Genomic DNA, 18,251 nt, shown 5'->3' with positions numbered 1-18,251 from the left:
ATTTAATTTTAGCACTATCTGAATTCACGAAACAGGTTGAAGAAACAAGTGGTATTAATTATAACAAATATTTTGAATGAAATTTCTACGAAATGTGTCACTTATCCCTCGCTTAACGGAAGCTCGATATGCAGAATTTCGGTTTTGCGGAACTCAAAAATTAAACCAAAGTCTCTTCTTAAGGAAAAAAAAAAATTACGAAAAAATGATTCTTGCTGTCTAATGTTGTAATAATAATAAAGTCCTACTATATTTTTTGCTAATTAACAAGAAATATATGTACCTATATAAGTTTGGGTAAAAATGTGGCTGTAACGTAATGTAAATTAAAAGATTCGATTTACGGACAACATTTCCGGAACATATTAGTTCCGTAAAGCTAGAGATGAGTGTACAGCGCTATAAAAGAATGAAAGCGTTAGCAGCTGATTGTCAAAAATTAAAATTTAACTGGATTATATTTTTGACATTGTCTCTGTAACGTGCAGTGCTAGCTCAAGTACTAATTTTTACATAATTAAATATTTTTTTGTTGTTTTTGACATTTACGTTGTACTGATGATTTGTGTAGTTTATCTTTGTCATTCATATTTCACAGCCCTATAAATTGTATTGTAGGTACGAGTGTGGCTATAAAAATTTTTCATTTAATTTACAAAAAAGTGCGTTGTCTTTTAGATTTAAAAGATTAAAATTTAAAATATTAGAATAACATAAATTTTGGCATTATTTTATAAATAATTTATTTAAATAACTATGCAAATCAAGTAAATACAGAAAAATTGAAGCGATATCTACGTAATGAGTTCGCGAGTGAAGTAAGAATTTAAAAATGGGAATAATATACCCCATCTGATTGCATTTTATCTTCCAAATTTTATATATTCTACATTGAAAATAATATATTCTTTTTTTATATTTTCTCATTTATATTGAATACTACTATTTGTATTTCGAATCCTATTAAAAAAATTTTGATGACGAATTATGCATTGATTAAATAAAAAACAAAAAAAAAACCAAAAACAAATGTGTTTTTGGGGGGATATACATTTGGTTTTACCTGGTATGTTTTGCATGCATATTTGCTCTGGGTTAAAAAAAAATTATACAATAAAATAGAGAGGATGTACAAAAACTTTTTGAGTTTTGGTGCGAGGTCACAAAAGCAGAAAGTGGAAATGTGTTAAAGCAAGCTGGGCACATTATAGAAAGCTTTCCAGAAGGTTTTAAAGATGAACAAATCATTGGAAAAATTCCAGAGTTCGCATATCCATGCGAATTTGAAAAGTAAGTATCTAAATCTTCAGAAGTTTTATTAAAAATTAAGACTAATTTACCCAATAGAAATTTTCATTAATTTCAATGATTTCTATTAATTGCATAATAAATGTTATATAAAGTTTTATTCAATTACAAATTAATTTCTTGTGGGTGTACAATAAAATAAATTGTAAATATACCTACCTATCTATGTATATATACATACGTATTGGCGAATTTTGTTTCAAATTCTCTACATCCATTGTTCATAAATAAAATATATGTGCATATATACGTATATTTCTTATATTCACAGTTTTTTCTTTAAAGAAATGGAACAATAGAGTAGTAAATAGAAATTCAAACTTTTTTTAAACTTTAAAAACAACAAAAAACTAAAGTCCAAATAGGTATATTCCGTTGTAATGTATGGGTTGAATAAACCATTATGTGTAGTTTACCTACATAACACTTATACCTTAAATTGTTCTAAATAAAGTTATATATAAAGGTGTTCGATTAATTAAAATAAGGTGAAATAAACCATAATAAAAAAACTAAAATAAATAAAATAGTTATGAACTTAACTAAAGTTCTTCTAAAAGTCTCTAATGACACTATAGATTTAAACTTTAGCTTTTCTGCAGGGCAGGATTGACCCCCTTTAGATTTCATTTTTTATAATACTTACTTTTGTGGTAGTATTTTCTTTTCCGTTTGGAAAGAAACTTTTACCAAACCTCATAAGAGGAATGGTAAAAATGATATAGTGAATTACCGTTCCATTGCCAAAATTTCGACCACTCCTAAGGTCTTTCATTTGATGATATATGATAACATATATTATCACTACATTCCTTTTGTCAGCAAGTTTCAGCATGGTTTTTTAAAAAAGAAATCAAGTTTAACATCTGTAGGCTACAACAATCTTTTCAAATAACAGGGAAGATGGTTATCAGACTGACTCTGATGCTCCCTAGAGTAGCTACATGGGATCATTGCTTATTAATAGTGAACAAGTTATCACATAAAAATAAATAAGATTTTTAAATTTGCGCTTATGTATTGCGCCAGACAAAGGCGTGACATTTTATACTTTAAATTGGGTCTAAAAAGTGAAGATCCCTGCAGATTTTGTGGGGAGGATGGAGAAACCTCAGTACATTATCTGATATTTCATCAATAGCACATATGTACTTATTCCACTTATTCAAGTATATACTCGTATTTAGATAGGATAAATATAAGGTAATATACATATATATCATATGCATGACACATCCATTACTGAAATATACATATGTACATACATGTATTTAGTAGATAATTAATAAATAAAGTCCCCTCTTACATAATTGCGTTTGCGTTATAGTGTATTGTTTACATTAATTTTATTTTCCGATTTTTAAATCAAGTGAAATATTCCAAATCATATAAGATTAAAAACATTTTACATAAATGTAGTTCCTGAATCCGTTATTTGAATAGTTTTTAAAATTTATTTATGTATATTGCTACCTACTTATGATATAGTATAACAACTAATATAAGAACGCAATGAAATGATATTTAATAGAAAAGGCAAATCAGAAATTTTAGATAGTGTCAAATAAAAACAAAATAATTTAGAAAATCTAGTGAATGGACGGTTATGAATCATCGTTTTTTCATCACTTTTTCTGATTGTTTTTTACGGCTATTGTTGCATAAGCAAAAAGAAACTCTGAACAACATCTAATTTATATTGAAATATATATGTATTTTAACTATATTGATACATGTATTTATGTGTATGTATGTATGACGCAAAATTACTTTTTTTAAATATTTTTAAATTTAAGTAAGTAATATAAATTTTTTTAAGCTTAATATCAAAAAGTATATTTTTATTAGAAAAAAAGTTTTATTGAAACAATTTCGTTTTTTAATTAAAAGTACTCGTTCATCTGTGTATATGCGTAATGTAGGATACTTTTGTATTCCAGTTCAATAATTTGGAAATAATTTGCGGATATTTTCTTAGAAAGATGGATTTAGAAAGAACGAATGCTTAAGTTCTTGCATACCTATTTAACTTATTTTTAATAGGTTATAAATTGAAACGCATACGAAGTCAATATTTTTTATCTAAAATCATTGAACTCTTTGTTATTATTATTATTATTTTTTTTTTTTTTTCAAAAATTAAACATTTAGAATAAGAATTTCTGTTATAATGTGAGTGTTTTTTGTATTCTTATGACAAATATCATTGCCTTAAGTAAATTCTACATAAAGCATTATTTAAAATTTTATGTAATTTAAAATTGCGTTGAGATAATGAAAGACTGTAAGCAACTGAAGGTAAATTTTTCTTTTTATCTTAGAGAGTATATTAGTATGTATATTTAATCCCATCGAATTGCACCATTTATTCCCATACTCATTTGATTCTGTTTTTTGTCTACTGTCAATAATTTTTAATTACATAACTATTTTCAAAATAAAAAAAATATTTACTTTTTATTTACAAATTATTGATTGCCTATCCAAATCGCATGTTACAACCATTATCAATACATACTCATTTGTATTAGAAATTTTAGTTACAATTAAATACAAACTTAATTTTATTGTCTCATTTAGAGTCCAAAAGTATCTAAAAAACATTCTTTTACTTTCATTTAAAAAATCAATATGATGATGAATCAATTATCTGATGAATTTTAAGTAGATAGTTGTGAGTATGTTATAAAAATTTAATTTCAAAAATTTTAACAAAGTATTGAAGTAAAAGTTTTTTAAATTTATGTTTTATGAAGATTGAAGATCTTTTTGGTCTTCTTGTCAAGCTTTATCGCTAAAAACTTGAGAAAAAAAAAGTTCTCATACCATTGTAAAAACGGTTTGATTCCTAAATAAAAAATAAAAAGAATTAAAAAATTAATACATAGCTATACTGATTTTATGCCAACAAAAGAGCAACGCTTTGCTTATCAATTAAAAAAAAAATTTTGGTATCTTGCATGTATGTATGTACATGTTTCACACATTTATGTTAAAATAATATTTATCACAAAAAAGCATACAATCAGTACTTACTATCTATTTAAAAATCTGATATCAAATTTAAAATATTTTCATTTTCTATTTTTAGAATTTTATATTTTATTTTTCTTCTACATAATTTGAAATGAAAATAAAAAACTTAAAAAAAATATTCAATAATGTGTACTTATGTACAAATGCAATTGCTGACCTAGAATGATGCAGGTAGTACCTTCAAAAGTTGTAAGCATTGTAATTTCTTCCCTATTTAAGATGAAAAAATAAAGATTAACATATTATTTGCATATAGTTTTAATGAAGATTTCTGTTTCTAATTCAAGTATAAGTACTGAATTTTTTGTTATTTAGTATCTTATTTTTTCAAAATTTTCAAAATAATGTAATTAAACTCCAATAAATTGAAATTTTATAGAATTAAACACTATGCCAACTTGTCATACGACTACCACATTTATATGTACATATGTATGTGCATACGAAAAGATCATGCAAGCAAATCCAAAATAAGTAGTACTTCGGTGTTTCTAATTGAAAAAAAAAATGTTTAATTTTTTATTTAGATGTTTAGTTTTAGGAATGTTATTTCAATTAAATTAGATTGGAACACATTAAATTTATGCTAAAAATAATAACATTTTTAATAATAAAAGTTTGTGATTGCTTTTTTATTGTCAATCTAATTTAAAATCCAAATATATGTACATATGTATACACACATATTATATGTACATATGTATTTGTAAATGTTTTTATTTCTAAATTATAAGCAATTTTTTTGCAGCAACATCCTTTTCAAAAGCAAAAAAATAATTTTAAAACAAGTTTTTAATTGTTTCTAGAAATTATCAACTTGTTAACCCTGCAAAACTACCGGTAGACGTCCGTTCCCTTTCCCCACGTGATTTTTTTTTATACACTTCGTGAAAGACATTAACTTCAGTACGGATTTTATAAACATTTGAAGGGAACTTTTACGGTAGGGGCTTGTATATATATTCTTCTTCAAAGTAAAATTCTGGATTGATTTATCTGGAAGGCATGTCAGTCTGTTCGACCGCAGGATAAATCAAAAGCGAATAAAACAAGTACCACCAATCTTTCGCAAGTTAAAAACTAATAAAGGTATAAATATGAAATTTTGTATACCTGTGTTCAATTACATTCTACATATGCTCTAATTATAGCTAAAATATATGCTCTATGACTGCACTTATTAGGGTAGCTGACAGAGAAACTTGTATATCATAAAGTATAAAACTCAGATAAAACTCAGATAAAGGACAGATAATCGTGAAGTTTTTTGGAATGGCTTGACAGTTTCGGGTAGCTGCTATACGCCTTCAAAGGCTTATTTTAAATATTCGGAAGAATAATAACATTAAATTCATAAGACTGGGCAGTCATGAATCCAATTAAGGCTCAGACATATCCGTGAAGTTTTTGTGGGAATTGATAAGTTCTAGTAGCTGTCATACAACTATGAAAGTTAGTTCTAAACATTTTAAAAACACGATTTTGTACTGATTGAAAACAAGATTGTCCAGGTGCGGGGTATAAATCAATCAGTTTATACCAAATGAAACGTTTTTACTTGTTTTACTTAAAAAATTCCAACGAAGCACACCCTAAGAGTTTTAATTCCACTTTGGTACAGGACAGTACAAGGTACCCTTCTAAACAGGCTAACTATTCAGGAAGCAACGCATGGCTGATTAACCGTTTTCAATTGATTCCACATTTAATAAGATATTTTACGTATTTAAAAGTAATTTTTTCTACGATATAAAAGAATAACTTTTATATAGCTTATATCACAGATCATTTATAATTTTTAACAATTTTAGTTTTGTTTCCTAAATTAGCAAAACGCTTTGTTTTTCCATTACAAAGTACAAAAATATGAACTCGTTAAGTCAGAAAATTTCAAACTTAATAGATAGTTGAATAAAATATTATGTATTTGTTCAAAGTATGCATATTTCAAAGATTTTACAATGACAATTTTTAATTTTTAACATTAGAATAGAGGTTTCAATATGATATAACATATAAAATTTTTAATGTGATAATACATTAATTTACTTATTTGTTACTCTTTCAGTGAGTCTGTTCAAACATATTCATTCGTTTTAACAAGTGATGATTCCAAATGGCGCTTTGGTTTTTGTCGCCATGATCCTAAAACTCAAACAGCTATGGTTATAATAACATATTTACCATGGCATGACACATTTTTAAGACTGTTAGGTGTATTAGGTGAATTGCGACGCAAAAACAATGGCGAATTTGAATTATTCTTATCTGAAGCATATAGCAAAGGAGTTCCAGAACCTGGAGCAAGCCTTAAATTGTTTTTCAATGCTGGAGAAAATGTAAAAATACGTTATATTTAAAACTTAGACTTTTAAAAAATAATTTTACTACAATTTTAATATACAAATATCATAAAATTCACAGCACTTCATATTTCAACGGCCTTCACAATTTCAACTTCCTAGCATACCAGAAAATGTAAGTAACTAAGTGAATACAAAAACTCTTAACTAGTATACAATACTTATTGTTTGATAATATTTATTCTTTTTGTTATTTATTCTGAACATTTTAATTTACAAAGTAACACATTATTTTCATTTTCACTAAAAAAAAAATTAAGCTTAAATTTTTATTACATTTTAGAAAAGTATTAAACACATACATAATATTTTTTTCTTCATGTGCCTGTTATTGAAAAACAGATTTCCGATTAAATGCATGAATATTTTTTGTAACAGTATTTAATTTATATTACATGCACATGTATATAAATATGCAATACAAAAAATTATAAAATTTATGAGTTTCTAAAGTTATTTGTATGTAAGAAGGATAAATACATACATACTTTAAACGAAAGCTTTTGGCTAAATTATTTTTTTAAAGAGCTCATTTATTATATCATTCTTGTTAATCATTTAATCAAAATTTAATCTCTGTCTCTAAAAATGAATAAATTTCTAAATAAAAATAATTTAATGAGTATAATATGAATGTACGCAGAACATACCTATTTGAATGGAGAAAAAGATAGTATAAATGTCCGTACTTGTGTAGATGCATTTCAAGTTTTGTAAAGTTTTGTAATTTAGCAAAATTTATGTGAAAATTTTACTTCAAATTATTGATAAATAATTTAAACATTTAAAATGTTTAAAAGTCAATTTCTTTACAATAAATTTCGACATTAAACATAAACTTTTTAATAATTACTTTCAAAAATTTAATTATAATATTAATTTTTAATCTTTTTAACATTAATAATATTAATGTTAATTTGAAGAATAATAAAATTTATTCTTTTAAGTAATTTTTATTTTTCTTTAATTTTAGCACAACTTGAATTTATATTATAATTTTGTGGATCCAAAGAATATGATATCAGTATTTGCTGCGATGTTATCAGAACGTCGTATTATATTTACATCACGTCGTCTCGATAAGTTATCGTCATGCATTCAAGCAGCTAATGCATTTTTATATCCTATGGTATGGCAACATATTTTTATACCCGTTCTTCCTATGAAACTTAAAGATATATTGAGTGCACCAATGCCTTATTTGATTGGAGTACCTGAAGCTGTTTTGGAAACGGTATTCAAAAAATTTACATAATCTATATACAAAATTGCAGTTGTTACAGTAAAAAATAATAATTCTTAACATAATTTTATCATTTTCTTATATGTTTTAGATGACACCAGAAGAATTAGGTGAAGTTGTCATTTTAAACTGTGATAAGAAGCTTTTTGAAAGTCCATTCGATGATGTACAAGAAATGCCACCGGATTTAGTACATCAAATGAAAAAATCCCTATCTAATCCACACGATCACATTGGTGATCGTGTGTCTAGAATATTTTTAATCGCACTAGTGCAACTAATTGGTGGTTACCGTGATGCAGTTCGGTTTCCGTATGGTCAAAAAATTCAGTGGGATCAAAAGGCATTTATTGAATCTAGACCACCACATTTAAGATCATTTTTAGCACGTATGATGGAATTACAAATATTTCAACAATTTATTGAAGATAGGATACAAATGTTAAGTAGCGGCTTAGGATTATCTGATGAATTTGAACTAGAAACATTAAAGCAAGCTGAAAAAATGAATAAACGTGGTCGTAATTACAAGGAATTTTTAAGAAATGTTAAAGATAAAGTAAGCACTGATTTCATTTTGATGATATTAAATATATAATATCTCAATTTTAATAATAATATATAATTTTCTCAATTAATTATATTTAAAATTGTAACAATATTTATTTAACTTGTATTGAAAAAAAAAAACAAAATATAAGGGAAGTGCATATAAAATGTATTTAAACTTAGACAAAAATAGCTACCCTTACATAAAATTATGTTTAATATTCGGTTTTTCTTTTCACCGATGTAAATAGACTGTTTCGATCGGAAACGTGTTCAAATTAAATATCTACTAGCTTTTTTCTAATTAACATGTATATTAAATTATTAAAGTATAATATGATATTAAGTTACTTTTAAAACATTTTTTCTTTTAAATCTGAAGTTACTGTTTCGAAAAATACGGAAAAATCAACGTTATCGGACCACTGAGATGGTAAGATAAGTACTTAAAACTTTAATTTGTTGTCCTCATTATTTGAAAATTAACGAAATTTTCCGTATATTTTAGTGCTTTTTTACTTTTTTGGGGGCTAGATAATATGTAATTTAAAATAATATGTTGTTCGCACAATAAGTGTTTGTTTTTTGATTAAAGGATGCAAAATGTGTATTCCTTGATTTTATATCACTGCTAAATGTTGGAAAACAACTTGGTCAGATCAAAAGTTTAAAATTTAATTCTAATATTTCAGTAAAATAAATTATTTTGATCTTATGACAAAATAGTTCCTTTTTTTGATGTTTGCGTAAAAAAATAAATAAAATAAAACTAATTTTGCAAAATATCTATTCAGTTTCCGTCGAATTTACGGGATTTTTTTAATTATAATTGATAAATTAATTGACAAAATCATTAAATTCTACTTAACCGCATATTCCCAGTGTACCAATTTTGTTAGGGACTTTCTATATTGCATAGAAAAACCGATTTTGGAAAAGGAAATGCTTTCAATGCAACACTTAAATTAAAGTTAATGTTGATTACTGGGGAAGAAGTTTCAAATTCATATTAAAGAAATTTTTCTTCGAAAGATTAAATTTTCTTCGTCTACAATTAAATAATAAAAATTTAAAATATTCAGTTTATTTTAACACTTTTGCTGAAGTATTTGAAAAAAATTGGTGTTAAACTTTTAATCTCCAGAGTTCACAAAATAAACATAAGAATACATTTTACATATAGATACAATTGCATTTCAATATGTTCTAATTTAATTGTTGATATAAAATTCACATTTGTTGGTATATGTACGTCCTTTGCTCTAAAAAAATTTTATAAAAAACTAGGTTTGTGCATAGCTTTTTTGTTTTTACTTTATAATTTATTTTTCTTTTATTATCTTTATTTTATTACTATTTTCAGCTGGGTTTTGGATATAGCAGAAAATCATATATTTTGAAAAAATAAACAATAAACTTTTTTATTTGATAGAAGTTTGTCTTCAGTCACCACATCAGACAAATTTTAAGTTAATATACATTTTTCTTAATTCCTTTTTTTATTTTAAATATAAATTAAAGCTTTGGTTTGGTTTTACTTAAACAATCTAGAACTGCAAACTTGTTTTTAACTACTTTCTTCTTCAAAAAATGTTCTTTTTGTGTTTGTGAGAACTTTCTTTTTCGCTTTTATTTCGATAAGTTTATTACTAAAAAAGATTATCACTTAAGCCAAAAATAACATTTAAAAAAAGTTATAGAACTTTATTCTATTTCTTAACTTACACTTTCATTAAGGCCATAAGCATTTAAAGAAGATGATTAACAAATATTTTTGTAAACCTAAAACTTGATTATTGCAAGTCTCAATTAATGCAATTCCAAATATCTAGTAAGATAATAGTTTAATAAAATGTTATGTAAAACTTGACAAGCAACATTTAACGACATTGACTTATGTAGTTCCCCTTAATTGATTTTAACAATTTAACCTACTGAGATAATTGGCCTAAAAACTCAAACTAAAAACATAAAAAAAACTTTAATCAAATAAATTACATACCATAGACATTAATACAAACTTCGATTGTACTCTATAAATCATCGTTATTTATTTTTTTACTTTACTGTTGAATATTAAAGTGTTGATTAAATATGTAGTGATTTTCCATTTCTAAACTGTATATTAGTTTTATACTCACGGTTACTATTGGACTTGTGAAACATGACTTTAATTTTAATTATTTCTTCTCCTAAAAATACGATTTCATATTTTAGAATTCCTTTCTTATAGTTTGGAAATTAACGCTGTTATAAAAAACACAAATTATTTTGAAATTTACTTAATAAATGCAAAATAAAGAAAATTGTTTAAAAAATTATTTAACAACTACAAATAAGTTATTTGCAAAAATAAAAAAATTCTTTTTTTTTTAAAACAATGTAAAATTTGAAACACTTAGAACTAAGTATGTGTATTGTGATTTATTAAAAATATAATCAAAGAATCGTTTGCTACAGAAGTAGTAAAATATTTTTACTTAAAGTAAAATTTTTTACTAATTTGAACTTCTCAATACAATAAATTTTACTTTAATTTTAAACTATATAATTAGTATTTGGTAAATAAATGTAGTAATATTGACATAGTATTGAGTATTTGTTATGTTTTGTTCATTATATTTCTACATGTAAATTACCATTGAAGTAAATAATCAAATAAATCAATAAATGGAGTAAATAATAATATATAAGAGAATAAAAACTACGTAGAATAAAATTTCTCGTTAACAATATTTTTTTCGCAAATAATCGAAAATTGTTTTATGTATTTTAAAGGAAAAAAATTGTGCTTTATTTGACATATGAAATTCTCTTTTTTGAATTGCTCCTTATTTTATATAAATGATCTCTTAGATAAAAATATTTACTCCATCAAATACATGTAATTTTTTAAATTAATATAAAACAAATACAAAGTCTATAATAAATTTGAATAATAATAACAAGATAAAGCTTATAATATTTTGGGTTGCTTTTTTTATTTTATTGCAGACTAATCCAGCCGTAAAATCAGCTGTTAAATCGGTGAGTTAAATTAACATGGAAGTAAAATATTTTCAATTAGTTTTCAAATTTAGAAAGCAAATTGCAAAACACTAATCAAACTACTATTAGCTATAATTTAAAAAAAAGACATTTATGTAAAATAATTTTTACATAATTTTTAAATCCTATAATAATTAAATTTTTAATATATCTTTTTAAGGTAAAAGAGGGGAGTCGTGGCGTTAAAACTGCTTATAAAGATTTAAAGTCAAAATTTCGCGATGTTACACCACCAAAATCTCAATTTCATATACAAACTTCATTGGGATATAATTACAGTGGCACATCTGGTTATCATAGATCAGCACCAAATTCACCAGTAATATCAAGACGACAAACTACTCCCGATTATAATGTAATTAACAATCATGGCGGAACACTTCCTATTGGCACAAATGAAATTCTTTTTTTAACAACATCGGCATCTAATTCATATTTAGAAAATGGATACTCAACTGATCACAATATTGTAAATAATAATAATTTAAATTTAAGTCCAACAATTAGCCCATCAAGTTCCTTATGCTCATCAGACATGAACTTGACACAAGAACTCCAAAATCATCCATTATTTAAAAGTCCAGTTGTTGATAGAAGTGTAAGTGTTTTAAGAAAAAATTTTTAATATAATTTTTTATTTTTAATGTTTGAGGTTTCAAGTTAACGAAAAGAAAAAATAAACACATGAGATTTGAGATTCTAATTTTACTAATACATCTGAATCACTTTTTCAAATTATTAAATTTGTACATGTAAAATGATAACGTTAAGTTGTGTTTTTATTTTGATAACAAAATATTTGTAGCCCTCCCTCAGTAATCTGATTTTCATATTGTTATATCTTTAAAAAAATTAAATAAATAATATTTACAAAACAATGTAATGTTATTACAAAATATAAACGACACATTGTTATTATTCGGTTTATTTATTCAATTCTATTAAAAATCTTAATCAATTAAATGCTAAATTTTTTTATTCAAATGTAAAATTATAATTTAGTTCATATTAAAGTTTAGAACTTTATTTTTAAATTTGAAATATTTTATTAGTATTAGTAAGAACTTTAAGTTATGTAAACACGTATGATGTGTGTATTGCAACATATAATGCTGTCTTTTATTTCAAATTATAAATTGCTAGATACAGAAAAAATCATTTTGCTAGAGGGTTACACATATCGGCAATAATTCTAATTAATTTCCTTAACAATTTTGTTTAATTTTCTCACATCTCTTTGAAACATAAACATTTGCTCTAATTTTTTTAGTGTTGCACAAATTCGCAAGCTCGCTGATTAATTATTACATGTTATTTTAATATTTGTGTACTGTTTATTAATTTTGTTTTTTTATATTTGTATACGCTTCATCTTTTTCACTCCATTCAAAGTTATTGTTTTATATTTCTAAAATAAATATTTTTTTCATTTTTTCTAAAAAAAAGAAATAATCAATTTATTTTTTTGTTTACATTATAATGGTTGTTTAATTGTGTCCGCCACTCATTAAAATATTAAATTTTTCAAAACTTAATAAAATCGTAATATATTAAAAAATTGCTTCACCTATAAAAATAACGAAAAAAAAATTGGAAAATCTTTTAAATTAATTATTCGACGAAAATAATCAAAATTAGCTCAAACCAAGTGGCAGTTTAGATTCTGGCCGTTTAAACTCAGCACGTTATGGTAGTGCAATTAGAGCACCCACTACTCTCTTAAATACAAATAGTCAAACAAATAAAATAGCTACACATAATGAAATAGAACAATCTGATATAGCTACAGCTCGATCACCACTAAAAAATTATTCAGCTCAAAATATATTGGACGTTCCTATGGGCAATTTATGTATCGTTGATTTAGATGAAACGGAAGAAAATAAAGAAGATTTATTTGCAATTGTAACGACAAATTCAATATTTGATATACCACCAGATATGCCTTCACCACCTGTACCACCACCACGTTCGAATAGTAATCGCAATATTAACAAAGTTATAAGTAGAAATAACAACATCAATATGAATCATGGTAAAAGATTAGAACAAGAAAATAGCGATAATAAAAATTTTATAGGCGATAATATAACTGAACGTAATAAAGAGGATATCTTATTAAATGAATTTGAAAATAATTTTGTTGATCATAACACAGTCGCAAAACCAATGCAAAAAAATATATATTCAGTGCAGAAAAAATTAAGTGCTCCAAATAATGAAGGTAAGAGTAACGAATTCTTTTGTATAAAACCACCGCCTAGTAGACCAAATAGAAGTGCACATCATATTAGCATTGCAAAGCAACAGCAACAGCAACTGCAAAAAAAGACTATAAACAATGAACCAATTCCAATACCAACACCAAGACAAAAACCTAAAGAGGTAATGAAATAAAAAAAAATCTTTCAAGCTAAAATTTTCTTATTTTTTAATATTTTAATTTCTAATTTATTTTAAAAGGTCTCTATAACGAAAATTTTAATTAATCTTGTATAATTTAAAATTTATGAATTTTTAAAATTTATAAGAAATTTACGAGGGGAACTTCTTTAATATGATGTGCGACAATATTATTTAGGCACACTCACTTTTGTAATATTTATTATATTGATTTAGTAAGTTTTACCAAATCTTATTTCAGAAATTAATAGGTAAACTTAACAAAATAAACAAAATTTTCTTGTCAGACTTAGTGGTTTTATAAAAATTCTTCTGCAAAGAAAAATTGTTTTCAAGAAAAAGAATAAATTTTACTACACAAAACACACATCTACAATCGTAAGTAGTAATACAAGACGAAGAAGGAAAATTGAATCTGATTTAATTATAAGCCATCTAATCTGAAAAAAATTTAATTTAATCTGGAAAAACTTCAGTAACGATAAAAATTAAACAATTTTCTATAAATTTTCCTATTTGTGATACTTTTTTAAATATATTTAAATACCCTACTACAAAATGTAAAATTTCAAACTGTTTAATAAATTTTCTTTAAATTCAAGTAAAATTCAAGTGAATGCAAGTAAATTTCGAAAACAATGAATTATCCAAAGTTTCCTTTGTTTATTCGTGGCCGATTTCTTTTACCATCTGAAAAAATCATCTTATGAAAAACGAATTAATTTTTTAAACATACATATTCACATGTCTTAACAAATTTAAAAGAAATTATTGGTGAAAAATGTTTTAAAATAAGATAATTTGAAGCAATTTCTAATCGACACAATGAATTCATACACAAATAGTTCTTGCAAGTTCTATCTTTCCTTATATTTAATAACTTATTTAATTGAATGCCATATTAAATTGTTTATTATGTATTATTTCAGTTAATTTATTTTTAATTTAACTAAAACAAAATAATCACTAAAATAATTTACAATAATAAATATATATATATATAGTTTAGGTTTTTAAAAAAACGTATAAGATTATAAAATCTATATTTTATCCACCCATTATTATTTACTAATAATTTTACATTATATTTGGAGTTTTACTAATTATACATATCAAGTCGTTGCAATTTGTTTTATTTGTTAATTTTTTTATGGTTTTTTGGTTAAAACATTCGGGTGCTTACAGCTTTTAAGCTTGAAGATTGCAAAATGAAATTGAATTCATTTATAACATTTTTGTTTTTACTTAAAGTTTTATTTTCACACAAATCACACAAAATTATTACTAACCAAATATAACTAATCTTTTTTTTCCTACACAATGAAAACACTTAACTTTAATTTTACAGTCTTCCCAATCTTTGCAAACGCCAACAGCTGAAACTCCTATTGATTTGATTAATTTAGAAGATGGTAGTAGTAGTAGCAATAATACAAGTTTTGAAATTGAAGATTTTGATCCATTAAATCAAAATGCCAAGCCAATTCCACAATTAAAATTAGATATACCAACACAATCTTCACCAATAAGGCCAGTTTCTATACCTACTTCAATTGTAATTGGAAGTTCAAGAAAATCTCCAATACCCCAATTAAATAATATAGGAAAAGTAATACCAACTTCAACGGCAGCAATGTCATCTAGTATTCCCTCTTATATTTCCAATTCAATGAACAAATCAACTTTATGTAACACAGACTCAAATAGTATAGCAGGATGTACAATACCTCCTATTCATGGTCCTGTATTGCCGTATTTTACTCCTCAACATAATCAACATAATCGGAATCAACAAGGTATTGCTCAGATTTTAAATAATGGTATTAATAATGTGAAAAATGAAGGTGATGATGAAATTGAACTGTTAAGAAAATACGGTTTGGATCAATTTACTTTAAATAAAAACGGTAAAAATGAAGTGTTTGGCGAAAAAGTTTTAATAAAAAATAGTGATATTCTTGTAAATGGTATTGACAATAGGGACGGTAGCAATAGTGTTGCTAATTCAATAAATAGTTGGACTACTTTTGATTGAAAATTTGTTTATTTATTATATATATGTATATATAACAGATAGTTCTTTCATTAATTTATAGTATATTTAAATTTGTATAAAAGACAATATTGGAAATAAAGGATTTTTTGCGAATTAAATTAGTACACAAATAAAAACGAAAACTTTGATTTTAGAGCTCTTAGTAGAACAAGAAAAAATACATACAAATAACACTTACAAAAAAAAACAATACATATTTTGTAATGGTATTTAACTTGTGAAAATGTACTGCATTTTAATTTTTAATTAAAGTAAGTGCTTGATTGAAAAAAAATTGGCTTATGTGTTGGTTATTTTATTTATTAAATAAGTAATAGTGTATCAAAAGAAGTAAAATTTTGCTTTAAAGCCACATTTGTTCTATGTCATTAAATTCAAACAAAATTGTGAACATAAAGTATGTACTCGTATGGTTATGTACAAATATTTTCTCTAACAAAAAATGTTAGAGAAATACTGAAAACGAAGAAATGGGAAAAACAAAAATTCTCCAGTTAGATAGCAAACCATTGAAAATCGTTCATCTTTTATTAAACCTTTAAATTTTTATAATCAGTTTTAAATTGAATTTAAGAAACAAATTTAAACATCCACTTTGAATAAAATTATAAATTGAATTAGAAGTTAATAAAATGCAAATTAAGCATTTAATTTAAATTTAATTTTTATACTGTAGTATAAGGTTGTCTATAAAGGACAGGTTTTAAATACTAAAATATTAATAAATTACACAATACACATTTGAAATTAGTTAAACTTTTCTTCAAACAATTATTAAATCAAAATTCTTTTTTTTCTTTTTTTCTTTCAAAATTAAAAAAAAAAGTTCTTTTTTTTTTTAATTTTGTAATAATAATTGTTTTTAATGGCATATTTGTATGAAAAATTTAATTTATAAAATTTATTGTATCGGCGTACATAAATAGACGACATAATATAATTTTGGAAAAAATTAGACTGACACTCGTATTGGACAATATTATTTAATACCATTAAGTAATTAAATATTAATTATTGCACTATACAAAACGGCAATCAATTTTGTAAAAATATCTTTTTTTTTGTTGCCAAAACAATTTACTAATTTTTTTTTTAGTTATTATAATATATCTATTATAACATAAATGTGTACATTTTTACAAACATAAAATTATTTCTTGAATTTATTATAATAAATTAGTTGATAATCATTCTTATATGATATTGCTCAAAAAATTGTAAACTCTAAAATATAATATTTAAACTAATATTACAATTTAATGTAAAATTAAAATACAGTTCAAAAGAGTATTGTATACGAATAAAATTAATCTACTCAATAAATAAATACATACATCTAAATGCAACAGTAATAAATTTAGAAATAATCGGGCTTTTTTTCAAAATTTTGTTCAAAATAAAACTTTAGCCTTGAATTTTAATAAATTAAAAAATTGTGTATTAATTTGTTAAACATTTCATTAGTTTTTAGCTAATTCACTTTGTTCTAAAATTATTTTATTCAAATTTACTTAATTTAAAATTTATTTAAAAATAAAACATAATGTCAAATTGTAAAAAAGGGTTTCAACCTCTAAGAGCATTAAATTTATATTTGTTTCCATAAAATTTAAGATTATTTTATATATTAAATTTTTGTTTGAATAGAGAAAGACTAGTTAAATAATTTATTGAGTTAACAATTTAATTTTATCTCAAAATTTCTTTGTTTTTGATTTAGTTAAATATTCTGTTTTCATTGTTATTCAAGCTCACCTAATAACTTTAAAATCAATTTTAAAAAGATATCATTCAAAAATATTTCCAAACTTACAGAACTTATTTTTATAACAACTAAAACAACTTTTATATTCTTACTTACATATATTCTTTTTTTTTGTTTTTGTTAATTAGTTTTAGAAATTTTATAATATTCTTGTTTTCTTATAAGCATATTAAAAGTTTGTTTATTTAGAATTTCATTGTTGTAATTATCTAATTGGTATTTGTAAGATCAAACTAGCATTTAAAGTTGATATTCATTATTTTTAATTGAATAACCAAATTTTATTATTTTCTCGTCAAATCAGTTATTTCAATATTTAATTCAAAATAAGTGCAAAGAAGATATAAAAGAGAACATGAAATTTTTATACACATATATAATATAAAAAAAATAGACTCTTTTTAGTGGCAACATTTTAAATGTATTACTTGCAGATGAAATTTGTACTTATGTATACAATACAGTAGTACCGCAAATAGT

General features: G+C 24.1%; 1 protein-coding gene across 7 annotated transcripts; it reads left to right on the top strand.

Annotated features, from left to right (window-relative positions):
* Window positions 1–598: 598 nt before the first annotated feature.
* Window positions 599–17,745, top strand: LOC129607290 (DENN domain-containing protein 1B). 7 transcript variants are annotated; one of them, XM_055518182.1, is made up of 11 exons: window positions 599–818; window positions 1,123–1,290; window positions 6,413–6,683; window positions 6,769–6,822; window positions 7,681–7,941; window positions 8,042–8,509; window positions 8,882–8,932; window positions 11,494–11,526; window positions 11,708–12,145; window positions 13,186–13,932; window positions 15,299–17,744. In XM_055518182.1, exons 1-11 carry the CDS (start codon window positions 802–804, stop codon window positions 15,983–15,985), a joined length of 3,195 nt encoding a protein of 1,064 aa, XP_055374157.1. In that variant the 5' UTR covers window positions 599–801; the 3' UTR covers window positions 15,986–17,744. The 7 variants fall into 7 exon arrangements, 6 of the variants coding, with proteins under 6 accessions (XP_055374157.1, XP_055374161.1, XP_055374160.1 ...); XM_055518186.1 differs by having other exon boundaries at window positions 13,186–13,771; window positions 15,299–15,466; XM_055518185.1 differs by lacking the exon at window positions 13,186–13,932 and having other exon boundaries at window positions 15,299–17,745.
* Window positions 17,746–18,251: the final 506 nt, after the last annotated feature.

Source organism: Condylostylus longicornis, unplaced genomic scaffold (assembly GCF_029603195.1).
Source record: "Condylostylus longicornis isolate FDR11 unplaced genomic scaffold, ASM2960319v2 ptg000027l, whole genome shotgun sequence".
In the NCBI taxonomy this organism is placed as follows: domain Eukaryota; kingdom Metazoa; phylum Arthropoda; class Insecta; order Diptera; family Dolichopodidae; genus Condylostylus; species Condylostylus longicornis.
This window is presented reverse-complemented; position numbering and strand designations above follow the sequence as displayed.

Excerpts from the sequence above, each read along its gene's own strand:
- LOC129607290 (XM_055518182.1), top strand. Across the intron at positions 6,823-7,680 it reads TTCCTAGCATACCAGAAAAT|CACAACTTGAATTTATATTA; the intron begins GTAAGTAACTAA and ends CTTTAATTTTAG. Across the intron at positions 12,146-13,185 it reads GTCCAGTTGTTGATAGAAGT|CTCAAACCAAGTGGCAGTTT; the intron begins GTAAGTGTTTTA and ends AATCAAAATTAG.